The following is a 27,653-nucleotide window of genomic DNA, read 5'->3' on the forward strand; positions in this document are numbered from 1 at the left end:
TATCGCAAAGGCCACCATGCATGCAATGGACGAGAATACATCCCTTCCAGGTGGAAAGCGATGCCTCTGACGTAGTTCTGGCCGCTACCCTTAACCAGGCGGACAGGCTACTTGTCTTTTTTCTTGCATCCTACAAGGCCACAAGCTTCAGAACTCATCCGTGGAGAAAGAGGCTCAAGCTATTGTAGAGGCCAACAGGCAGTGGAGGCATTACCTGGCTGGCAGAAAATTTACAATGCTCGCCGACCAGTGATCAGTGAAATTTACGTTTAATAACGCAAAAAGAGGTAAAATAAGGAATGATAAGGTCGCCAGATGGAGGATTGAACTCTCCACCTATAATTACGACATAGCATCCAGGACATGTACTCTCAATGAACCTCCAGATGCCCTGTCAAGAGGAAGCTGTGCCTCTGCATACACCGGCCAGTTGCGGTCACTGCACAATGAACTTTGCCACCCTGGTATTACCCACATGGCTCATTTCATCAAGGCATGCAACCTGCCCTGCTTCATTGAGGACATCATGGAGATGACCAGGTCCTGCCAGGCCTGCATGGAGTGCAAGCCGCACTTCTAATGCCCTGACAATGTGCACTTGATAAAGGCATCCCACCCCTTCGAACGATCCAGTATCGATTTCAAGGGTCCCCTCCCTTCCACCAACGAAACGTGTACTTTATCAATGTTATTGATGAGTATTCACGTTTTCCATTCTCCATTCCCTGCTCAGACATGACCACCACCATGGTCATCAGGGCTTTGCCCTCTATTTTCACCTTGTCCAAGTATCCCAGCTATATCCATAGCGACCGGGGCTCATCATTTATGAGTGAATAGCTATGCCAGTACCTGCTCATAAGAGATATTGTTTCAAACAGGACAACTAGCTACAATCCCCAGGGGAATGGACAAGTTGAAAAGGAAAACACGACGGTATGGAAGGCCATGAAATTGGCTCTCTGGGAAGGGGAGTCACGTGATGGAGTAGTGGCCGGACGGTGAACTCCAGCCCTCTCCAGAAAAGTCAGAAAAAACAAAGCAAAACACAAAGGCACAGAAATAAAAATCAAAGTAAAGTGAATATAAAGGTGGAAAGAAGATGGCGACGAAAAAAGAAAAGTCGAAACCAACGGTAAGAAGAGAGGAAGAGAAGACAACGGAAGATGAAGGAAAAGGCCTTACCTGTTCGAAGAGGCCCGCGGTGGAGAGAAAAACCCGCTCCCTCAGGTCGGTAGAATATGGACTACAAAAATGGCTCGCTGAGCAGAGTAAGAGTGCGCAACCGCGCATGCAAAAAATCACCGACGGGAGGGGTGACCAGCTGGGGAGTCGATCTCCACAGCCAGCAACGACAGCTGCAGAACACCTGCAGCAAGAGGAGAACATAGAAGACAACGAAAACAAGAAAGAAGAGAAGAAAAGGGCAACAAAGAAACAACAGATGGCCAACCCAGAGGAAGAAGAAGAGGAAGAGTACAGTGAAATAGAAGAAGAAGGGAAAGGCAAGGTAAAGGATATACTTTCTCTTATTAAAGAATACATGGAGTCATTTAAAGAATGGCAAGCACAAGAATTTAATGATTTAAGAAGAAGAATAAACAATACAGAAGAGAAAATGAATAAAATAGATATGACCTTATCAGAAATGGGAAAAAGAATGGACAAGGTGCAAGAACGAGAAGCAGCAGTAGAAATGGAGGTAGTGGACTTAAAAAAGAAATTAGAGGAATCTAATAAAAAGTTAAAGAGACACAAGATCTGTTAGCTCAGAAAATAGATGTAATGGAAAATTATAACAGAAGAAATAACATAAAGATAGTGGGCCTGAAGGAAGATGAAGAAGGCAAGAATATGAGAGAGTTTATAAAAGATTGGATCCCTAGGATCCTAGGATGTCCAGAACTACAGCAAGAAATGGAAATAGAAAGGGCACATAGAGCATTGGCCTTTAAACCACAATCACAACAAAAACCAAGATCTGTTTTAGTAAAATTCCTAAGATATACTACAAGAGAAAAGGTACTGGAGAAGACAATGGAAAAAGTAAGGGAGGACAATAAGCCACTGGAGTACAAAGGGCAAAAAATCTTCATTTATCCAGATATGTTTTGAACTCCTGAAGAAGAGAAAGGAGTTCAATACAGCAAAGGCGATTTTATGGAAGAAAGGGTATAAATTTATACTAAAGCATCCAGCGGTATTGAAAATATTTATTCCAGGACAACAAAACAAACTATTCTCGGATCCAGAGGAAGCACGAAAATTTGCAGAACAATTACAAAATAGACTGAGAGATGAAGACGTGTAACGAGAGTACAAAAGACTGCAAACTAAAAAGACATAAGTTTTGAACTCCTGAAGAGGAGGAAGGAGTTCAAAACATCGAAAGCGATCTTAAGGAAAAAAACTATTCTCGGATCCAGAGGAAGCAAGGAAATTTGCAGAACAACTACAAAACAAACAGAGAGATGAAGACATGTAATAAGAGTAAAAATGACCACGATTTATATGTATGTGGGTAAAGAGGTATATGTGTGTATATGTATAATGTGCATACATGAATGTATCCGTATTTAGAGGAAAATATAGATAGTATAGACAAGAATTAATAAGGGAAGGAAAAGGAATAGAGGGAATAAGGAAGGAATTAAAAGAGTGACCTTTGTCACATATGAAAAGTGAAATCTTTTCTGGGGGGGGCTGGGTGGGGGGGTGTTACGGTCACTGCAAAATCAGCTGACGCTTGCGAGTGAATTCGCAAATCCAAATGGAGAGGGGAGATGTGGTTGTCCGACAAGGGATAAAGGACAACTCAGGAGGGGAAGGGGGGATTGGGGCTAAAGAAGTTTTAAATAGGAGAATAAGGAAAATGTTTGATGTTTTAGGAATGTTGTCTTATAAAGGATTCAAAACAAGAAAACAGAAATGGATAAGAAGGAAAGGTAATGATGGAGAAACGGAAAGGGAAGATAAACAAAGTATAAAATGGCTACGTTGAACTATATGACTTTAAATATTAATGGAATACATAACCAAATTAAAAGGAAGAAACTGCTAAATTTACTGAAAAAAGAAAAAATTGATATAGCATTTGTGCAAGAAACACATTTAACTGAATTGGAGCATAAGAAATTAAAGAGAGATTGGGTAGGACACGTAACAGCAGCATCGTATAATTCAAAAGCAAGAGGAGTAGCTATATTAATTAGTAAAAATTTGCCATTTAAAATAGAAGAGGAAATAATAGATCCAGCAGGGAGATATGTAATGATAAAATGTCAGATATATTCGGAGTTTTGGAATCTACTCAATGTATATTCACCTAACGAAGAAGATCAAAAGTTTATGCAAGATATCTTTTGGAAGATAGCAGATACGCAAGGGAACATATTAATAGGAGGGGATTTCAACCTGAATTTGGATTCAAATATGGACAAAACTGGGAAAAAAATTAACAGAAAGAACAAAGTAACCAAATTTATAGTTAAATCGATGGAAGAAATGTAACTTTTGGATATATGGAGGAAACAACACCCAAAGGAAAAGGAATATTCATATTACTCGGCTAAACATAAAACATACTCAAGAATAGACCTATTTTTGTTATCAGCTCGTATGCAAGATAGAGTAAAAAAAACAGAATATAAAGCTAGAATACTATCGGACCATTCACCCTTAATATTGACAGTAAAGTTAGAGGACATCCCTCCAAGAATGTATAGATGGAGATTGAACCCCATGTTACTTAAAAGGCAGGATTTTAGAGAATTTATTGAAAAACAAATTAAAATGTATTTTGAAATAAATACGGAATCAGTGGAAGATAAGTTTATACTATGGGATGCAATGAAAGCATTCATTAGAGGGCAAATAATAAGTTATGTAACTAAGATGAAGAAGGACTATAATCAGGAAACAGAGCAGTTGGAAAGGGAAATAGTAAATATAGAAAAAGAATTAGTAATGAAGGAAGATATTACTAAAAGAAGAGAATTGGCGGATAAAAAAATAAAATATGAAACACTACAAACATATAAGGTGGAGAAAAATATAATGAAGACAAAACAGAAATATTATGAACTAGGTGAAAAAACGCACAAAATCCTAGCATGGCAGCTTAAGACAGAACAAGCTAAGAAAATGGTATTGGCATCAAGGAAAAAAGACAAACAAATTACATATAATCCAAAAGAAATTAAGGAAAACTTTAGAGAATTCTATGAACAATTATACCGAACTGAAAACGAAGGGAAAGAAGGGAAAATAGATGAATTTCTAACTAAAATTGAACTACCAAAACTACAAATAGAGGAACAAAATAAATTAACAGAGCCATTTGGAATAGTAGAAATACAAGAGATAATTAAAAAATTACCAAATAATAAGACACCAGGAGAGGATGGATTCCCAATAGAATTCTATAAAACATTTAAAGACTTATTAATTCCGCCCCTCCTGGAAGTAATCAACCAGATTGATGAAACGCAAAGCTTACCAGATTCATGTAAAACAGCAATAATTACAGTAATACTAAAGCAAGGGAAAGATCCACTTACACCAGCGTCATATAGACCAATATCTTTACTTAACACAGATTATAAGATAATAGCTAAATTATTAGCAAACAGATTAGCAGAGTATGTACCGAAAATGGTAAATCTAGACCAAACTGGATTTATCAAAAAAAGACGCACAACAGACAATATTTGTAAATTTATTAACTTAATTCATGCAGTAGAAGGGAATAAAGCACCAACAGTAGCAGTTGCTTTAGACGCAGAGAAGGCCTTTGACAGAGTAGAATGGAATTATTTGTTCAAAGTATTGCAAAAATTCAGTTTACCAGAGAAGTATATTAATTGGATTAAAGCATTATATAAGGGACCATTAGCGAAAGTGACAGTAAATGGACATGTAACAAAACAATTTAACTTAAGCAGGTCAACACGACAGGGATGCCCACTATCACCTTTATTGTTTGCGATAGCTATAGAACCACTAGCAGAATTGATAAGAACAGATAATAATATAAAAGGAATAAAAATAAAAGACAAGGAATATAAAATCAGTTTATTTGCGGATGATGTTATAGTGTACTTAACAGAACCAGAACTATCAATAAAAGAATTATATAAGAAATTGAAGGAATATGGAGAAGTGTCAGGTTACAAGATAAACGTAAATAAAAGTGAAGCAATGCCTATGAATAATGCGGATTTCTCAAAATTTAAGAAGGAATCACCATTTAGATGGCAAATGCAAGCAATAAGATACCTAGGTGTACAAATAAACAAAAATCTCGGCCAACTATATAAACTCAATTATTATCCACTAATTAAAAAATTACAGGACGATTTAGAGCATTGGAAAGATTTACCACTAACACTAATAGGAAGGATAAACTGTATTAAAATGAACATTTTTCCAAGGATATTATACTTATTTCAGGCATTGCCAATACAACTGACAGAGAAATTCTTCAAGGAGTTAAAGAAAATAATAAGGAATTTTTTATGGAGAGGGGGGAAACCGAGGATAGCACTAGATAAATTAACAGAATGGTATAAACAAGGAGGCTTACAACTGCCAAACTTTAAAAATTATTATAGAGCCGCACAATTAAGATACCTATCAGATTTTTATCAAACAAGGGAAAAGCCAGATTGGACTAGATTAGAATTAGATAAAATAGGGGAAAAGATACCTGAACACATATTATATAAATGGGATGAAAAATTGGTACAACATAGAAGTTCTCCAGTATTACATCATCTCCTCAATATTTGGAAGAAGATTCATGTAGAAAGAAATAAAACAAATTATCAATTACCAAAACTAATATTGACGCAAAACAAGTTATTCCCTTTTACAATAGATAACCTTTCCTTTAGAGAATGGGAAAAAAAAAGATTAAAAGAATAGAAAATTGTTTTTCAGGAAATAGATTCTTATCCTTTGAACAAATGAAAGATAAGTACAATATAACTGGAGATACAGCGCTGGCATATTACCAATTGAGATTCTACTTGAAGGATAAATTAGGAAGCAGTTTGAGTTTGCCAGAGGGAAGTAACCTTGAATGTTAATCAAAAGATTTATAACAAATATGTATATTAAACTGCAAGAAAAGGAGAATGAGGAAACAAATGGTAAAAGTAAACAAAAATTGGAACAAGATTTAAATAGAAAGATAAAAAAGGAAACATGGGAGAAGTTATGCTCCGGAACGATGAGAAATACAACAAATACGAGGTTACGTATGATACAATATAACTGGATACACAGGCTATACATTACACCTCAAAAGTTAAATAAATGGGACCCAACAGTATCTGATAGATGTTTTCGATGTAAAAAAGAAATGGGAACAACAATTCATGCGAGAAAGTAAAAAAATTTTGGGAAGATCTAAATCAGATATTAAATAAAATAACAGAAAACAATATACCAAAGAATCCAGAGATCTTCCTCCTAAGTAACATAAAAAATAAAGAATTTGGAATTGATTTGGAGGATGCACAAAAAAGATTTGTTAAGATAGCTCTAGCCGTAGCAAAAAAATGTATTATGTCAACCTGGAAATTGGAAGATAATTTGAAAATACAACAATGGTATATAGAAATGAATAAATGTATTCCATTAGAAAAAATAACATATAGTTTAAGAAATAATATTGAAATATTCGAACAAATATGGTAGCCTTACATTAAATACAATAGCGAAAACCTACCGGGGACAATCATTACCTAAGTTAACGGAAGGAAAAGGAAATGAAAAGAATGGACTCAGTAGAATTTCTGGTGTATTTTTATTGAATGACAACATTGTCTGACTGGTTTAATGTATCCTAGATTGTATACTTTAAATGGACGGGAGGGGGGAGGTAGGGAGGGTGGGATGGGAGGAGGGAGGTGGGGGGGAGAAAATGGCACTGTATATGTGTGAAAAGGAAAAAGTGTGTACCATGGTTAATGTGATTTATGGTGTGAAAAATAAAAAAATAAAAAAAAATTTAAAAAAATTGGCTCTCTGGTCCAAAGGCCTTCCAGACCCATGCTGGGAAGAAGTCCTACACATGGCGCTTCACTCCATAAGGTCACTTCTCTGCACTGTAACCAACGCAACTCCTCACAAGCTAATGTTCACTTTCCAGAGGAAATCCACATCTGGGACTACTCTCCTGGCTTGGCACCAGGGCCAGTTTTGCTGAGAAAGGACGTGAGGAGGAGGAAGACAGACCCCCCGATCGAGAGGGTGCACCTGCTGCACGCCAACCCAATGTATGCCTACATGGGTTACCCTGATGGCATCTCGATCAGAGACCTGGCACCTGCCGGAACTGAGAGTCCAATGCCTCAAGAGTGGCAGGAACTACCAAGTACCCCACTCAGGGTCCCAGAGACACTGCTCGGGAAGTGGATCAATCCACCCCATGACCTGAGCTGGAGCCCTCGAGACCCACTGACCCTGTACCACAGGGGGTCCTGGGGGTTTAGGAAGTCCAAAGTCTTCTAGTACTGCAGCACTTGACCAGAATTACCATACCCCCCTGACAGACTTAACTTGTAAATATTTGTAAACTATTAGTTTTTTTTTAATGAACTTTGTTTTTCACTCACAAGCTCAATTCTGAAGGAAGGGGTGAATGCAGTGAACAGGAATTCACTGTATTGTTCAGATGGCTCCACCCTCACCTACCCCAATATAAACCCTGGTTTTCCTGCCTTACCTCAGATTCCCCTGAGGACTATTGTGTCTTCTGGCCATTGACTGTAAGCTACTAAAAGCCTGTTTGTACTCCTCACTTGTCTCTGAGTGCAAATCGTGTTACAATCACCATAGGCAGAGCCTGCTGCTTTCAATCTGAGTGACAGCAATGGTGGCTGCCTGGGCAATTGTGCCTGGGATCTGTGAGCTGAGGTCTGAGTTCTTTAAGATTGGACAACTCGGTGAACTTGATTCCCCAGGACTGCAGACCCAGGGCAGACATACAGGAAAAGGGGAGCCATTTTCAGAGCAGTTAGACATGAAAACCATTCATCGGTTTAGGAAAGGGATGTGCTTTTGCAAAGTATTTCATTCAGTAAAATGAGAGCTTGGGAAATGCATCATGGGTAGTCAGTCTCAGTGATTTCCTATGATCAGAGAGGGGCATGATTTACATTATAATTATAATGAAACAAGCCTGCATAAAAGATCTACAAATACCTGAAAATGTAGGGAACTATTATAAATAAAATTGAACGAAAATTAAAGTGAACAGCAATGGGCGAATCCTACTGGCAAATGCTGGGCAGTTCTGCTGCCAACGCTCACTGCTCCTGTCAGTGACAGGTTGAAGACTCTGACCCAAAAAACTAGCAGCCCTGCTGACAACCTGCGGACAGTGAATCTGCCTCTGCACCGCTCGCCAAACAGTGCAGGCTGCAAACTTCAGCTCATGCACTGGGTACTGAATAGGATCAGCCAAGCCATAAATATAAATTTATATTATGTATAAAATTACAAGCACAGGGAGGTAAGATGAGTGAATGTAGCAGATAATATAAATTTATATTTATGGCTTGGCTGATCCTATTCAGCACCCACTGCACGTGCTGAAGTTTGCGGCCTGCACTGTCCGGGGAGGGGTGCAGAGGCAGATTCATTATCTGCAGGTTGTCAGCAGGGCTGCTGGGTTTTTGGGACAGAGTCTTCAACCTGTCACATTGATTGGAGCAGTGAGCATTGGCAGCAGAACTGCCAAAGATTTCTGTTGTTTATTGTGAGTTGTTAAATATTTTTAAAATATTTTGTAACTGTGACAGGTTTTTAAAATTTAATTATATTTTAAATTATTACAATATGGTAGCTTAAAGTAGTTTCCAGTAGTTTGTGGCTGGGACTCTGCCTGGCTGCCGGAGAACCTGACATCATTCCAGAATATCTGAGAGCGTCCAGGGTCCCCTGCTAAGATGGTAGGGCCTATAGATCAAAACCAAGTGAGTGAGGAACTTTGCCCATTTTAAGTTTTGAGTAGGCGTACTTGAGCTTGTTTACCATAACACTGGCATAGCCCATAATCTGCTCACCATAACCCGGGCACAACCAATAACCTATTCGTCATAACCTGGGCACAACCCGTAACTTGTTTGCCATAACCCAGGCATAACCCATAACCTGTTCACAATAACTCAGCCACAACCCATAACCTGTTCACCATAGCTTGGCCCCAACCCATAACCTGTTTGCCATAACCTGGGCACAACCCATAACCTGTTCACCATAACTCAGCCACAACCCATAACTTGTTCACCATAGCTTGGCCACAACCCATAACCTGTTCATCATAACTCAGGCACAACCCATAACCTGTTCATCATAACTCAGGCACAACCCATAACCTGTTCACCATAACTCAGGCACAACCCATAACTTGTTCACCATAACCCAGGCACAACCCAAAACCTGTTCACCATAGCTTGGTCACAACCCATAACCTGTTCACCATAATCCAGGCACAACCCATAACCTGCTCACCATAACTCAGCCACAACCCAAAACCTCACCATACACTGGGCACAACCCATAACCTCACCATACACTGGGCACAACCCATAACCTCACCATACACTGGGCACTGCTAATACCCAACTCACCATAACCCAGCCACAACTCATAACCTGTTCACCATAACCCGGGTACAACCCATAACCTGCTGTGGACATACAGAAGCTATCCCTACCATGCCCTGCTGTGCTGATACAGATGCCACTCGTACTGTGCGGATTCTGATACCCCAATACTGTGTCCTGCTGTGTTACAGCTCAGACATTCTCTTTTTAAGGCCCTCAAGCTGAAAACAATCGTCAGAGGGGATGCTCCAACCAGTTTGGTGACGACAGGCCTGTACAGAAAGGAGGTGAGTGTGTGACTGGCCTCCTCTCCTTCTTATCAAACATCTCAGTGGATCATGTCACAAAGGAGCTTGAATACTTTGCTCTGTGTCTTTGAAATACAAAGGGGTATGGGTGATGGGGGTGTGGGGTGTGCAGTGCTGCAGTCCCCATCTTCCTCCTTCACAGCCGTTAACCTCTTCCCAAACCATGGTGTTAAAAACTGCAAAGCATTCATGGTTTATCCATTCCTGGAGGTCCACAACCAGAATCCAGGTTAAGAACATCATTCACCTAAACTACCAATCACAGAATAACCCAAAAATTTGTTTTACTTTGAGGCACAATTCATTTATTTCTGTTTAGAAGGTGTGAATTTGGATATCAATCCTGAATTATCCATATTCACATATCGAGCCATAACAGGATACAACAGGTCCTCCTGCCTGAGTCCCTGATCATAATCAAGCATCAATTTAATCCATCCTACACTAATCCCAGTTTATTCTCTCCACATTCCCGTCAACACCCCCTGCTCGCTCCCAAGAAACCCCAGGAGTCATTTACAGTGACCAATTAACCTACAAACCCTTTCATCTTTGAAAGATGAGAGGAAATCAGAGCGGCCAGTGAAAGCCTCTGTGGTCACAGGGAGAACATGCGGACTGTCAGCGCCGGAGGTCAGGATTGAACCTGGAGGGCTGGAGATGTGAGGCAGCGGCTCTACGAGCCAGGCCACTGTGAGCAAGGTCCCGAGACCTCCACTCCCTTCAATCGAACAGATTAATAGCTGATCTGTCAGTCTTCCTACCCCCCCGTACCCACCTGGGCTGGGGCATCCATCTGTAGGTCAACTGCCCTGCTTTGGTTCTGCCTCCGAAGGGACACAGACTAGTTGGCGCCATCTGTAGCGTGATCTTCTTTTGTTACCAGTGGTTGGAAATTGGTGGTTTAACTAAGCTGATTTAGGGGCAGAAGGAGATCATTTCACCCTCATGTTTCACAATCGATCTGTGATCTAATCCATACCCCAGTGTCTTGGTCAGATGTGAAGAGCAAGATATGATTAGCAAGAGCATCTGATGGAACAGTTGTTCAAACAGCTAAATGATACTGTTGATCATCCATTATATAAACATGGGTGAGTGGAGTAAGGAGAGATGTAGCCAATCTAGACTCCAGAGTCTGCATTATCGAAACAACACAATATTTTTGCATGAACTGCAGATGCTTCTTTTTAAAATTTCTTTTTTTCTTCTTTCTCTCGTGGTGCATTGTTGTGTTAATTTATACTTGCTGTCCGTCAGTGTGGCTGCAGCAGCAAAAATATCATTGTATCCACACATTCTACTGATGCACCAGACGATAAAGCTCTTATCATCATCACCAGGCCTCCCCTCTCTCTCAGCTCCCCACTGCATCTCAAGGACCTCCAATATAACCCTCCTTTGTGAGATTGTCTACTGTAAACTCCTTTGACTGGTTCCCAGTAAACTTCCCGTCGGTGAGTTTTCCACCAGCAGTACAGTTTTCAAAAGCCCGTGTGACAAATATTTTCCGATGATGCATTATCAGCAAAATGACTGGAGATATTGCAGTTTAATATTTAATTGAAGGTTTTGTGAATGTGCTGTTCTTCAGGAATGGTAAGGAAATGTATTTCTAAGGTGTTCAATTGGTGGTTTTTCCCAGTTGAATTACTGCTGACTGGTGCTATCAGAGGTTTAATGCCAGCCAATGTTTTAATGCACATTTAATCCAATCAAATTAACTGATGGATGTGTTTTGTGAGGCTTGCTTTGAAAGTCATTTCCTTTACTCTGGAGGATTTTGCTGAACACCAGCTCTTAATTTGTCTTGATATTGTCTGGATTCTGACCTGCAGCTGTAATTTATTATTGACGGACACAGTTTAGCTTCTCCTTCAACTGGGCCAATTGAATCAAGAACATTACATCACCAGCACTCAGATGATACCACGACGACCCTGCACCTTTCGGTCATTGCTTTGTAATTCAATGAAATATTGAGATGGCTTCAGAGTGACAGGGAAGTAAAATAAAAATCAGTAGCATGCCCACGTCGTGCGTTGTGGCTCAATCAGTTTGGCTGTAATACACATTTACTATTCAATGAAAGCCATCAAAATATCTTCTCAAGAAATGAAACAGGTTGGATTTTATCTGTTTGGAGGCAAGGGAATCCTTAGCTGGGACCACCATTTATTGCCCATCCCTACAGTCCCTTGATCAGAGTGACATTCAGTTGCCATTTTGGACTCAAGTGGGTTCGGTATCACATTCAGACTGCATTAGGTAAGCAGATTTCCTTCCCTAAATGACATTGGGAAGATTGTAATAATTCAGAGGCTGAAAGGACACCATTAGTAAATGCTAAATTTTCACTGCAGATTTATTTGATTGCTTGAATTTAAATTCCTCATCGTCTTGATGAGATTGGAATGATATTCCAGACCTCAGGGTTCTGTGGCCAGTAGTTGCACATAAGATGAAGGAGGGGCGATGGAAAGTGTTGATGAAATGAATCCTACCTTCAGTATTTCATTCCAATCTCCATGCTTGAATGGCATGACTTAATGAAGATAATTAATTGTCTTTTATTCATTATATCTATTTGGATTCACAAACTGCAATCCATCATAGAAGTGACTAACATCTACAATGCAAATGTGTCACTCAGCTCTTTATTCCCCCTTTGCTGAGGAGACATTTAATGGATGGAACTCTTGGTTTTGACCAGTATTTCTGCTCTTGTGCAATGGGTATATGGCCACGTTCTGCGCAGAGTGATTCCATGGACAAACCAAGGATGGGCATAAGAAGGATGGAGGGAAGGGGAAGGTGTGATGTAATTGATGGAAGGATTAAAGGGGAGTTGAGTCAAAACAAAAGTGCCAGAGAAAAGATATTGGAAGTACTCCATTGAAAGTGTGACAATAGTAGTTGGCGCAACAACACATTTATAAAGTATCTCGGTGAACATTCGAAATGGAACCAGGCAAATATTTTGTTTGTTGACCTGGAGGCATCTAAGCAGTTTCCTCCTGTGCCATGAATGCCTGTGATTTGTAGGATAAGTTTGTCCCCATGCCTTTGACAGTCCAAGACAGATTTCTAAATGAGCAGCTTTAGATTGATTTAAAATAGCAGTGTCGAAAGAGTGTACAGGAACCAGAGAGGAGTCGGGAAATGCCTCTCAGGATGACACATCGACACAACAGGGCAGAAATCGAGCAGATCTTTTCTGTCTGACGGTGGAAATGCACCAGCATTGTAGTCCCATCTGTACAAGAACATGTTTGGAAATTTAAATATATTCTGAAATTAAACCTTACAATGTTCAGTTCAGCAAAAACTTATGTTAAGCAGTGCTGCATGCCAAATTGATGATTCAGCAAACAGGAAATGTCACCATCACCCAATTAGACCATGTACTATATTTCTTCAGCTTCCACCTGAGGGAAAGGGGAAAGCTTTTTGATGTTAAATTATTAGCTGCAATGGGAACCAGCAGGATTCCCACTTTAACAATTACAAAGTGTGGTGTGGCTATTCACATTCACTACTATATGATCATGTGTGAAATTAGGGCCTGTTATCTCACAACCACATGCTGCAGTTGCTATGTCTCATGATGAGCTTACACATTCAGCCTTCCACCATGAGTAGCATCTGGTGATGTGTTACTTTGGTGCAGCTTTGATTCTGCCCTGTCTCATCCTGCGTGGTGTGTGAGCCCCTAGTGTGTGGTAAAGTTACATAGTCTGCATAGAACCATACCGCAAGAGACAAACAGCGAGAGCTCTAAAAGATGTGCCTGCTTCAACAAGGGTTCTTCTCATAATGAGCACTTGCCTGCACCCAATCACACACATATGAACACACACACAAACATGTGTGCCTGAACGTCTCCTACAATGACATTTATTTACATGTATTGTACTGTTGCATCATGTGTGTGGAGAACTTGTATAGATTTGACTGAGTCTTGTAGCAAACCTAAGACTGTATTTAAATATTTGGTTATGGTGATTGTATTGTGGTGAGAGAATGGTATTGAAAGGGATAAAGACTTCTTTCTGTTAACAATAGGTTTCGGCCATGTGAAGGGTTTGTATGGGCACGATACATGCTTGTTGATGACAAGTATACACCTTGATGGTGGGAGCTCAGGTGTGCACAAGTCTCAGACACTCCACGATCCATTTATCAATAACAGGGTTTAAAGGTCAGCTGGAGAATTAAAGCATCCCATTTGGTGAATTAGTGAGAAAAGTCCTTTCCAGAAAAGTCCCAAATTATGGAACCCATTTTACATTGCAGCTCCTGTGAAATGGATTTTAACAGTGAGTTCTGATCTTTGCATGTAGCACTAGATTACCAGCTTCCTGGTATGATCACCGAAGTTGCCTTTTTTTTGTCTACTTTACCTTACAGCCCTGGGAGCCTCAGTGTTTCTGCAACAATTTCCCTCTGGAAATCATCTGCAGTGATTCCTGGGGGCAGTCGTTACTGATTTCCACAGAAGCTGGAGTACTGCTGTTGGACGGTTAGTGCTATGACAGTATAAGTCAAAACTGCCTGAGGGTGGATCCAGCTCAGAGAAGATAAAGGACTCGGTGTGATACTTATCCCATTCATTAATATGCAAACTCATTTTCTGGTTTATTCTTGTAGGTATGTGCTATCTCACATATAATCCTGTTCACCCAACACTCCCTTGTGTGCTCACCTGCAATGGCTTCCATTTAAACAATGCCTCAATGCTAAAGACCTTGCTATTCCATCTCTCTAGCTCTCTCCCTCACTATCTCTTTCAGTTCTATGCCTGTAAGATCATGGCTGATCTGGTCATGGGAGAAGACTCTGCTTCACTTACCTGCCTGTTCCCCATAACCCTTAACTCCCCTATTATTTAAATATCCATCAAGCTGCATCCTCCATAAGGCAACCTCATTTCATCAAAGAATTCTACAGGTTCACTACTCTCTGGGAAAAGCAGTTCCTACTTATTTCTGTCTTAAATCTACTACCCTGAACCTTGAGGCCATGTCTAATGGTCAGCCATGATTCAATGAAGTCAAGGCTGATCTTGTGGTTCAGCATTACATTCCAATCACTGATCCCTTCTAAAGTCTAAAAATCCTTTTCTCCTCAGAACCGATCTATATCTTCTGTAATACATTGTCATTCATGCATTGGGCTTGGTAATGAGACATAGCATTCCACAAGCACAGAAGGAGGCCCATTGGCCCATCTTGCTCATGCTTCAATGACGTGCATTAGACTCATCTGCTCTTTATAGACACTGCTAATGTTCCTCAGCTAAATTCCAAGAAAAATTGAAGCCATGAATTTCTGCTGAGCATCTTCCAATCCTCTAGCAGTGATCTTATTTGGTGTTTGATTAAAACTGGTCGCAGGGGTTTGCACTGGTTGGAGATTGCAAGGAAATAGATGGAGATAAGTTTTGGGAAGGTGTGTCTTCCAGTTGTAAGTCCAGTTCCTAATCACACCAAATATTGATCTGGTGTGAGTGCCCACTAAAATAATCAGAAAAAAGTTGTTGTCTTGGTAGAATCATGAATGCAGAGAATGTATGTCAATGTATTTACTGTATAAATAATGAATGAGGCATATTTTTGAAACAATGTCCACCAGAGTAATGAGGTGTGAAGACCCCTTTGTTGGTACAACTTCAGTCTGTTTATTTGCTGAAGAGAGAAGTGTATAGCAGGTATAGGTAACACAGAGAAAATGAGGCACTTGAGGTGTATAAAAATGCAAGAAACCCCCGCCCACCCGACTCACGCTGCCAGTCCAGTCCACCCAACTCGCACTGCTGGTCTCTCACCCACCTGACTCACGCTGCCGGTCTCTCCCCCTCGCCCACCCAACTCACGCTGCTGGTCTCTTGCCCGGCCGACTCATGCTAACGGTCTCACCCCCTTGCCCATCTGACTCGCGCTGCCATCTCTCTCCCCACTTGCCGGATTTTGGAGCTTTCCAGATTTTAGATGTCCAGATAAAGGATTGTGTACCTGTAGTAGGTAAATTATTGGAAGATGTTTTAAAAGATCAGAATACAATTATTTGGATAGTCAGGGACTGATTAGGGATAGGTAACATGACTTTCTGGTTGTGTTTAACCAATCATATCGAGATTTTTGAGTAGGTTACCAGGAAAGTTGATGAAGGGAGGACTGTGGATGTTTTCTACATGGACTTTAGTAAGGCCTTTGACAAAGTCCCACGTAGGAGGTTAGTCAGAAAGGTTCAGATGCTCAGAATTCATGGTGAAGTCATGAAGTGAATTCGACAATGGCTATACAGGAGAAGCCAGAGAGTAGTGGTGGATAATTGATTCTCAGACTGGAGGCCTGTGACTAGTGGTGTGTCTCAGGGATCGGTGCTGGGACCATTGTTGTTTGTCATCTATATCAATGATCTGGATGATAATGTGATAAGTTGGATCAGCAAGTTTGCAGATGTCACAAAGATTGGAGGTGCTGTGGACTGCGAGGAAGGCCTTCAAAACTTACAGTTAGATCTGGATCAACTGGAAAAATGGGCTGCAAATGGCAGATGGAATTCAATGTAGACAAGTGTGAGGTGTTGCATTTTGGAAGGAAAAATCAAGGAAGAACATACACATTAAATGGTTTGGCACTGAGGGGTGCAGTAGAACAGAGGGATCTGGGAATACAGATACATAATTCCCTGAAAGTGGATAGGGTTGTAAAGAGAGCTTTTGGAATATTGACCTTCATAAAGCAAATTATTGCTTACAGAAGGTGGGATATTCTGGTAAAGTTGCATAAGACATTGGTGAGGCCAATTTTGGAGTATTGTTTGCAGTTTTGGTCTCCCAACAACTGGAAAGATATCAACAAGTTTCAAAGAGCACAGAGAAGATTTACTCAGACACCACCCAGACTTCAGGAACTGAGTTACAAGGAAAGGTTAAACAGGTTGGCACTTTATTCCTTGGAGCGTAGAAGAATGAAAGGACATTTGATATAGGTATTTAAAATTATGAAGGGTATAGGCAAAATAAATGTAGATAGGCTTTTTCCACTAAGGGTAGGTGATATGTAAACCAGAGGACATGGGTTTGGGGTGAAAGGTTTAGGGGAAATATTAGGTGAACTTCACAGAGAGAATGGTGGGTGTGTGGAACAAGCTACCATCTGAATTTGTGAATGTGGGCCCACTTTCAAAATTTAAGAAGCATTTGGACAGGTATATGGATAGGAGGGATATGGACTGGGTGCAGGTCAGTGGGACTAGGCAGGATAATAGTTTGGCACAGACTAGAAGGGCTGAAGTGCCTGTTTCTGTGCTGTAATCTATGGTTCTATAATCTGAGCCAGCTTTAATTTGAGCTGCCAGCAGTATTATGGATTGGGTTGAAGGCTATAGCATTTTATCCATGGTTTTTCCTCGAGGAATAGGGAAAGGGTGAATTTTTTTGGGACTCTGGTCTAATTTTAGTGCTGGTTGCTTTTGCCCCACACAGAAGGGCAGACCCCAGTGCCAGTGTTCGACAGGACGTTGCCGGTGAAACAGATGGATGTCTTAGAAACTCAGGATCTCTTCCTCAGCCGAGCTGACAAAGGTAAACTGCAGTGGGGGAAAATCAATGTAAGATCTGGCCTCTGGGAGAGAATGGAGTGGAAATGATGTGTGTAGCTCCTTCATGACCTTGCCTCTCCCCCACTAACCCCCCCACCCCCCCACCCCCCCACCCCCCCCGCCACACCAAACCCAAACACTGGTGATGACTCCTCCACTCTTTCTCTAAAAGCACCTTGGTTGCTTAAAATCCACCAGGTTACCTACCTGCTTGTGGATCATGACATTTTCCCATGAACCCAGATCAAGGGCTGCATTGTGAAGTTGAATCGGAACAGAAGCAGGAGTAGGTAATTTGCTCTGCCCTTCAGTAAGATCATAACTGTTCTGGGCATGGATTCAGCTCAACTTACCTGCCTGTTTCCCTAGCCTCCAAAAATCTACCCATCTGTGTTTTAAATGCATTCAGTGTGGCAATCTCCCATCAAAATAGATCTTGTCAAAACGATCCCTTTAATCTATCCCAGAAATCTCACACACAAGGCTCATGTTGTTTTACTTGCCAACCAATAGTAAATCAATTCTCTGTGGGGTTACCATCCCTAGAAACTGTTCGGAAATGATCAACCTCACTGTTATGTTTAATTGTACATAAGAATAGATGGCTAAAAGCTGTTGGAAGTGCTTTCTGATGAGATGTTAAACTAATGCCTGCATTCTCAGGTGGATATGGCTGTTCTAATTACACTCTCTTTTACTAAAGCAGGGAGTCTCTGGTTCCTTGGCCAGGACTCCACAAGAGGGACTCTTTCTCTCTTTCCTCATGTATCCGAACCGGCCATTCCTCCTGTAAGTCATGCATGTGTGATAGAGAGGTAAACAAGAAAATCTACAGACGCTGGGGCCTCGAGCAGTACACAATAAAAATGCAGTTGAAACTCAGCAGGTTGTACAGCATCCATAGGAAGTAAAAAAGCAGTCAACATTTTGGGCCTGAGTCCTCAAAACTCTCCCACTGCTCATTAGCAAAGACCGACGTGTCCTACGCCCGGCAATTCACAACTATTTTTGTTCCCTTGATTGATTTCTTGCCGCCTGTCTATCCCATTTCAAGTCCCATTCCCTTTCACCAACTATCTTGTTAACCCATTGGTTGGATAGCCTCCACAACTTATTCCCATGACAACCCAGGCCTCACCATATCAGGACTATTCCTTTTGTCCTTCCCTTCTTCCTAACAACCCCTGCACCCACCATCTTTCTCAGCAATTTTTGGTTTCTCTTTCCACAGCTTCAGCCTGATCTGCTGTGTTTTCAGCATTTTTTTTTGTTTTTAATTCACATTTCCAGCATATGTAGGCTTTTTAATAAATTTTGATAAAATTTGGTGATTGAGGAACTTTCCTGGGCTCTTTGGAGAGTGCTGCAGTATTTTAAATATCCACTTGAGAATGCTGTCGAAGTCTCAACTTCACATCTCGTCTGGAAAGTCGTTCTTCCATTGATGCAGCAACCTCTTGGAACTCCATGCCAAGAGAGGAATCACACTAATAATGTCCAACCCAGCCTGGATTTCTCTGCAGGGTCCTTTCCCAGGATGGAATCTGCCTGGGCCTCTTCTATCAAGCACATTGATTCAGCCAGTGAGATTATGGTCAGCTTTTACTGCCAATCATTTCAAAATGTCTGACTTCTTTCGACAGGGAAAGATGCACGACTATTTGTCTTTAGACTGAGTGCTATCAGGAAAGTTCTGGAGGAGAAGCAGTTCGTGAAGAGTAAGTCCGATTGCAAGGACAACAAGCTTGAAAAGACTAAAGGTAAGTCGCTATTGGAATTAGCACTTTGGAAATGAAGTTTGCCAGAAATCCTCCATGCATTTATAGGCACGAGGAAGTGGAGAGAAATTTAATTCCCTGGGGAACTCCCAGTACAAAATTATGCTAGATGTTCTCCCAACTTGCTTCAGCCCCCAACAGAAACTGCAGTGTCATGGAATGACATTCATAGTGAATCTTGGAAGAGGTTTGCACACAGCCAGAGTAACAAAGCGGCATGATCACAGAGAACGCTTGCAAATCCCTGCTGGGTAGCTGCAAAGTTGGGGATCGAGCCCATGTCCCTTGAGCATGAATGCTCCAATCAGCAAGGGTTTGTGGGTTTTTATGGTTTTCCTTGAGGTTGGATGGGATTTCCGGGTGTCTATGGTGGCACCCCAAATTTGGAAAGCACTACTATAAATGTAGATAGGCTTTTTCCACTAAGGGTAGGTGATATGTAAACCAGAGGACATGGGTTTGGGGTGAAAGGTTTAGGGGAATCATTAGGTGAACTTCACAGAGAGAATGGTGTGTGCGATGATGTTATTTATGTAGAATTTATTCCCATTTCACTCACTTTAAAGACAAGGCCCAGACTTTGCAGGAGGAACCTGCAAACTTTGCAGGAGGAACCTCGAACCTATCTATGTATAGTGCAGCAACACGGGAAACATAAGGCGTGCAAGTGAGGCGAGGTGCAGAATTATACCTCCTGCACCCAGTGAGATGCCGTCTCTCCACAGCCTCTTCCATGACGTGTAGCTATCGGAGAACTGGTCAGAGTAACACATAGAAAGCCTGGGGGGACTCAGCAGGTTGTGCAGCAACCATGGAAAACCATTGGCAGTCAACGTTCCAGGCTTGAGCTCTTCATCCTGGGCAATTTTAGCTTTTAACCATAGATTCTGATTGTAGAAAATAGTTCACTTCATTCAGTGAGGTGTAAATTTGTCTGCTCATCCGTTTATTGCTTAATGTGAATAATAGAAGGCCACTTGGACCATCAGATCCATGCTGACTATCAGGGGTTGTAACCCTGTTAGCCCCAACCCACCCTCCTAATTGTCTCACGTACACCCATCAACATCCCTTTGAATCTTTAATGATTAACCTACACTGGGTCCCTAAACCTAGTGTTTTTATAATGCCACATAATTAGATAAATATTTTTTAATTGCTGTAAAATTGCTTAATGTTTTTGATCTTTCATCTTCTACTTGAATCACATTGCAACTCCTACATTTAGTTTTAATATCTGTTAGGACTTTAAAAACCAGTTAAATGGTTCTATTTCCTGTTTCCTGCCATGTAGGTTGTGGGAATCCTGTGCCATTGGAAGCCTGAGCTCCCTTTGAACTGATTCCTGTACAGTTTTAGGAAAGGGGACCTACTGCTGGATCTTTGTGAGCAGCTTACGGGAGGCCTCTTGTTTTGCTTTCACAGGCTGCCACTTGTATGCCATTAACACACACCACAGCAGCGAGCTGCGTATTGTGGTGGCCATTCGGAACAAGCTGCTCCTCATCACAAGGAAAAACCTCAACCGATCTGACAGCTTTTCCAGTCTGCAGCTGCTTGCAGAGTCGCCCGTTGAAGACTTCCAGTATATCAGGGTAAGATCTGATAGCTCAGGAGGGAATTAGCCTGGGGCATGGTAGCAGGTGTAGTTTACTTACTGGGGTAGAAGCCGGCATTAGGTCTACTAATTCAGAGTGGGAGTTCAAATTCCACCATGACAGATGGACAATGACACGGCATGGTTAATGTAGCACAACACTATTACAGTGCCACCGACCCAGATTTGAATCCCACAGTCTCCAAGGAGTTTGAACGTTCTCCCCAGGTTCACATGGATTTCCTCTGGATGCTCCAGTTTCCTCCCATGTGCTAAAGACGAACGGGGTAAAATGGTCACATGATGTGCATTTGAGCAGCACAGGGCTAGAAAGGCTTGTTATCTTTAAATTAAAATTGATTATTGTATATTTCAGCATATAAGTTGAACAGCGTATATATAAATTGACCCTCTCCCCCCCCCCCCCTTTAGCCTCATTTTAAGGGTTTTATGGTATATCCGGCAGATTTCGACCCCATTTTCTACCTGCCTGAGGTGCCCCGTTGACTTTGTATAAGTTGACCCCCAAAGCTTGTGATGCCCGAGATGGGTCATTGACCGGCGTGTACATTGATCTCCATGGATTTCACGGATTGATCTGCTGGATGTTGGCTGGAGGTGATTGGTATCATGGAGGGTCCATTGGCACAACGCAGCACGCAACGAAAATATGAAGCGAGTTTAAGTTGAAAGTGACAGAAATGGCCAAGAAAACCAACAACTCTGCTGCAGCAAGAAAATTAGATGTGTATGAGAAGTTGGTAAGAGATTGGAGGAAGAAAGAAGAGATTTTAAGAAAAATACCAAAAGGCAATGTTCTTTGAGAAAAGGAATCACTTGTTGGCCAGATTTGGAAAATCACGTTGCAGAATAGATACGTGAACAGAGGCAAGATTGCTACATAGTCACCCGAAATAAAATAAGAAATTCCCTCTGCAGTGGGCCAAGTTGCACCCAGACCTCAGTAAAGATTTTGAGGCCACAGCAGGCTGGTGCAATTATTTCTTGAACAGGAAAAATCTGGTAATATGCCAAAAAAAAACAAAAATTGCTCAGAAACTTCCAAAAGATCTTGATCATAAAGTTGTTAGTTTTCACCAATTTATTATACGTAACTGGCAGAAACGTCAGTTTGCATTGGCAAATATTGGAAACATGGATGAAACCTCCATGAATTTCAACATAATAGGCAATAGAACAGTGGAAAGGAAAGATGTTAAAACTGTGCAAAACAGAATTACAGGCCATGAAAGGACCAGGTTTACCTTGGTGTTATTGTGCATGGCCGAAGGGACCAAGTGCATTACCCATGGTAATCTTCAATCACAAAATCAAACCAAAAATGAAATTCTCTGCAGGTATTTTTGTACATTTTCATGAAAAACAATGGATGGATGAAAATGGTGTAAAATTATGGATAGACAATGTGTGGAACAGGCAGCCAGGGGGTTTACACAAAGAATGGAGTTTGCTGGTCTGGGATATGTTTCATAGCCACTTAATTGAGAAATCTAAAAGTAGATTAGCACTACCTAATGCTTACATGGTGGTTAACATGGCAGGGGATTGGGAAAGACAGGAAAATACTGGTAGCCAGGAGTGAGAGTTTATAAAAACCTAAGAGATAGCTTCTTTGAACAGCTTGTTCAGAAGCCCACCAGGGGATCTGCAGTTCTGGATTGGGTCATGTGCAATGAACCCGAGATCGTTAGGGAGTTAAAGGTCATAGAACCTCTAGGAAGCAGTGATCATTACAAGGTTGAATTTAATTTAAAATTTGAAAAGGAAAAAAAAATATCGGATCAATTTTTCAGTGGAATAAAGGAAATTACAGTGATATGAGAAAGGAACTGGCTCAAGTAAACTAGGAAAGCAAACTAATTGGAAGATCAGAGCAGGACTGGAAATAAAAAGCATTCAGGATAGATATATTCCAAGGAAAAAGAAATTTGTCCAAGGAAAGATGGTGCCATTGTGGCTAACAAAAGAGGTGAAGGTTAAGATTAAAGCAAAGGAGAGGGCATACAAGGAAGCTAAACTAGTGGAAAATCAGAGGACTGGGATTCCTATCGACACTTACAGAAAGAGACAAAGAAAGTCGTTCGGAAAGAAAAGATGAGCTATGAAAGGAGATTAGCTAAGAATATTAAAAACGATACTGAGTTTTTTCAAATATATAAGGAATAAAAGAGAGGCACGTGTTGACATAGGACTGATAGAAAACAATGCTGGGGAATTGTAATGGGTTATAAAGAGATGGCTGAGGAACTTAATCAATATTTTACGCCTGTCTTCACCGTGGAAGACATTAGTAATATCCTGGACAGTCAGAGGCTTCAGGGAGTAGAGTCAGATTCAGTTAGGATTACTACAGAAATTGTGCTAGGCAAACTAAATGGATTAAAGATTGATAAATCTCTCGGACCAGATGAGGTGCATCCACGGGTTTTGAAAGAGGTGGCTTTGGAGATTGTAGATCCATTGGCAATGATCTTCCAAAAATCGATAGACTCTGGAGAGATTCCAGAGGATTGGAAGGTTGCAAATGTGGTTCTGTTGTTTAAGGAAGGTGGGAAACAGAAAAAGGAAACTATAGGCCGATTAGTCTGATGTCGGCAGTTGGGAAGATATTAGAGCCAATCCTCAAGGATGAGGTGATGAAATACCTAGAGATGCATGACAGGATAGGTCCAAGTCAGCATGGTTTTTTAAAGGGTAAATCCTGCCTGACCAACCTATTAGAGTTTTCTGAAGAAATCTCAAGTAGGATAGACAAAGAAGAGGATCTAGATGTTATCTATTTAGGTTTTCTAAAGGCTTTCGATTAGGTGCCGCATATTAAGCTGCTAAATAAGATGAGGGCCCATGGAATTACAGGGAAGTTATTAAACTGGATAGAAAAGTGACTGATAGGCAGGAAGCAAGGGGTTGAAATTAAGGGTTCCCATTCTGGATGGTTGTAACTAGTGGTGTTCCGCAGGGGTCAGTATTGGGGCCGCTGCTGTTTACAATTTATATTGATGATTTGGATTGTGGTATGAATGGTTTTGTGGCCAAATTTGCGGATGACACCAAGATAAATGGTGAAGTAGGAAGTGTAGTAGAAACCGTAAAGCTGCAGAAGGATATAGACAGATTGGGAGACTGGACAAAATTATGGCAGATGAGATTTAACATAGAGAAATATTGGCAGTGGAAATAAACAGGCAGAATACTATTTGGATGGGGTGAAAATTCAGATCTCAGATGTGCAAAGGGACCTGGGTGTCCTCGTGCAGGGAAACCTGAAAGTAAATGACCAGGTGAAATTGGTAGTGAAGAAAGCGAATGCTATGTTGGCATTCATTTCAAGAGGAATAGCGTATAAGAGTAAAGAGGTGTGATGAGGCTCCATGGGGCACTGGTGAGACCTCATTTGGAGTACTGTATGCAGTTTTGGGCCCCCTATCTTAGAAAGGATGTGATGTTGTTGGAGAGTGTGCAGAGGAGATTTACTAGGATGATTCCTGGAATGCAAGGGCTAACGTATGAGGAGCGTTTGGCAGCTCTTGGGTTGTATTCATTGGAGTATAGGAGAATGAGAGGAGATCTCATAGAGGCATTTTGTATTTTGAAAGGTTTAGATAGGGTGGATGCGGGTAAGATGTTTCCCTTGGTGGGTGAATGGAGGACAAGGGGTTATAGTCTGAAAATTATCCACATAAAACAGAGATTAGGAAGAACTTTTTTAGCCAGAGGGTAGTGGATCTGTGAAACTTGCTGCCGCATACAGCAGTGGAAGTGAGATCACTGGGAGAATTTAAACAAGAAATAGACAAGTATCTCACTAGTGACGCACATCAATGGATATGGGGAAAAGGCCAGAAATTGGAACTAGTGTAGAGTAGCTTAGTGTAGATTTATGGAACAGACTCAATGGGCCTAGTGGCCGCTTCTGTTCATTTGTCTTGTGATCTGTGATCCTGGATGGTTTGACGTCTACTGTAATCTCTCAATGTCTGCTTGAACAAGCCATTCAAAGACAATGTGCGCGAGGAATGGAATACATGGATGTCGAGTGCAGAAAAGTCCTTTACAAAGCGGGGGACAGTGCGTGTTGCATCACTTGATTTGCTGTGTAACTTCATGCTCAAGGCTTGGGACAAAGTTAAAGTAGAGACTGTGATAAAATTGTTTAAAAAGTGCGGTATCTTTTGTGCAATTGATGGCACAGAAGGTGATTTATTGTGGAACACTGACAACGAAGCTGAAACCACCTCATCAGATACAGACTGGGACCCATATGATGTCAGTGAGAGTATGGATGTGCTTGCTGCCGTCTTTGTTTAAGACGATGAGAGTGATTTTAAAGGGTTCTAAATGTGTTGCTTTCAATAAAAATCTCAATGAAAATATAACCATACCATATAACCACTTACAGCACAGAACAGGCCAGTTCGGCCCTACTAGTCCATGCCGGAACAAATTCCCACCCTCCTAGTCCCACTGACCAGCACCCGGTCCATACCCCTCTAGTCTCCTCCTATCCATGTAACTATCCAGTCTTTCCTTAAATGAAACCAATGATCCCGCCTTAACCACGTCTGCCGGAAGCTCATTCCACATCCCTACCACCCTTTGTGTAAAGAAATTTCCCCTCATGTTCCCCTTATAATTTTCCCCCTTCAATCTTAAACCATGCCCTCTAGTTTGAATCTCCCCCACTCTTAATTGAAAAAGCCTATCCACATTTACTCTGTCTGTCCCTTTTAAAATCTTAAACACCTCTATCAAGTCCCCCCTCAATCTTCTACGCTCAAGAGAAAAAAGCCCTAGTCTGCACAACCTTTCCCTGTAACTCAAACCTTGAAATCCTGCCAACATTCTCGTGAACCTTCTCTGCACTCTCTCTATTTTGTTTATATCTTTCCTATAATTTGGTGACCAAAACTGTACACAGTTTTGTACAATGCCTTGTACAATTTCATCATATGAATTCAATACTCCGATTTATGAAGGCCAACATTCCAAATGCCTTCTTCACCACACCATCTACCTGAGATCCAGCCTTGAGGGTACTATTTACCATCACTCCTAAATCCCTTTGTTGCTCTGCACATCTCAATAGCCTACCATTTAATGCATATGACCTATTTAGATTTGCCTTTCCAAAATGTAACACCTCACACTTATCTGTATTAAATTCCATCAGCCATTTCTCAGCCCACACCTCCAGCCTTCCTAAATCACCTTTTAATCTACGGTAATCTTCCTCACTGTCCACAACACCACCAATCTTTGATCATCCGCAAACTTGATTATTCAATTCTCCACCCCTACTTCCAGATCATTAATATATATAACAAACAATAGTGGACACAGGACTGATCCCTGAGGAACTCCACTAGTCACCGGCCTCCAATTGGACAAAAATATTTTCTACCACTACTCTCTGACACCTCCCATCCAACCATTGCTGAATTCCTTTCACTACCTCCTTATTTATACCTAATGCTTCCATGATGATCTACCCCTGACAAAACCATGCTGATTACTCCCTATCAATCCCTGTACCTCCAAATATTTGTAAATACCATCCCTCAGAACACTTTCCATCAACTTACCCACCACAGACGACAGACTCATGGGCCTATAATTCCCAGGTCTACATTTGGACCCTTTCTTAAACAGCAGAACCACATGCGCCACCCTCCAATCCTTTGGCACTACCCCCGTGACCAGTGACATCCTAAATATCTCTGTTAATGGCCCCACTATCTGATAACAAGCCTTCCTGAGTGTCCTTGGGAATATTTTGTCCGGTCCCGGAGATTTATCCACCTTTATCTTTTTCAACACAGCCATCACTACCTCCTCGGTTATCATGACCTCCCCACTATTTTTCTTTACTTCAACTGGTTCATATATTTTTTTTCCCTAGTGAATAACGAGGCAAAGAAATCATTCAAAATTTCCCCCATTTCCTCTGACTTCTCACAGCCTACCTTCGCTATCTACAAGAGGTCCAATTTTATCCCTCACTAATCTTTTACTTTTAATGTACTTATAGAAACCCTTTGGATTTATTTTTACTCTGTCTGCCAAAGCCTCTTTGTGTCTTTTTTTGGCCTTTCTAATTTCTTTCTTAAGATTGCTTCTACACTCCTTGTAGTCCTCCTTCAAACTCTCAGCTCCCTGCTCTTTATACCTCTTGTACACCTCCCTTTTTCTCCTAACCAAATTTCCAATATTCCTCGAAAACCAAGCCTCACTATGACTTCCAGCCTTTCCTTTGATCCACACTGGGACTATCTACTCTGTACCCTCAAAATTTCTTTTTTGAATATCCTCCATTTTTCATTAACATCCTTACCTGAAAATATCCTGTCCCACTCAATACTCCCCAAATCCCTTCTTATTCCTTCGAAATTTGCTCTTCTCCAATTCAGAACCTCAACTTTTTTCCCCTCCTTGCTCTTCCCTAAAACTACCCGAAAACTAACAGAGTTATGATCATTAGACCCAATTTGTTCTCCAACATTAATATCCGATACCTGACCTAGCTCATTCCCTAACAGGAGATCCAGAATTTCCTCTCGTCACCTCCCTCCAACTCTGTGGCCACCTGTAAACCCAACTCTTTGACCTCAGACCAAACACAGCCTGCTGGAGGAGTGCAGTGCGTCAAATAGCATCAACAGGAGAAAAATAATGGTCGACATTTTGAGCTGGAACTCTTCATTGACAGCTCGAAACGTTGGCCATA

General features: G+C 41.2%; 1 protein-coding gene across 3 annotated transcripts in view; it reads left to right on the forward strand.

Annotated features, from left to right (window-relative positions):
- garnl3 (GTPase activating Rap/RanGAP domain like 3) overlaps positions 1–27,653 on the forward strand; it is a 393,291-nt gene that overhangs the window by 321,925 nt on the left and 43,713 nt on the right. For all 3 annotated transcript variants that reach the window (XM_069906232.1, XM_069906154.1, XM_069906300.1), the window contains 5 exons: positions 9,830–9,904; positions 14,336–14,447; positions 17,418–17,516; positions 19,177–19,293; positions 20,737–20,906. In XM_069906232.1, the coding sequence (XP_069762333.1) occupies positions 9,830–9,904; positions 14,336–14,447; positions 17,418–17,516; positions 19,177–19,293; positions 20,737–20,906 (573 nt within the window). The remainder of the gene's footprint in view (positions 1–9,829; positions 9,905–14,335; positions 14,448–17,417; positions 17,517–19,176; positions 19,294–20,736; positions 20,907–27,653) is intronic.

This window comes from Narcine bancroftii, chromosome 1, assembly GCF_036971445.1.
Source record: "Narcine bancroftii isolate sNarBan1 chromosome 1, sNarBan1.hap1, whole genome shotgun sequence".
In the NCBI taxonomy this organism is placed as follows: Eukaryota; Metazoa; Chordata; class Chondrichthyes; order Torpediniformes; family Narcinidae; genus Narcine; species Narcine bancroftii.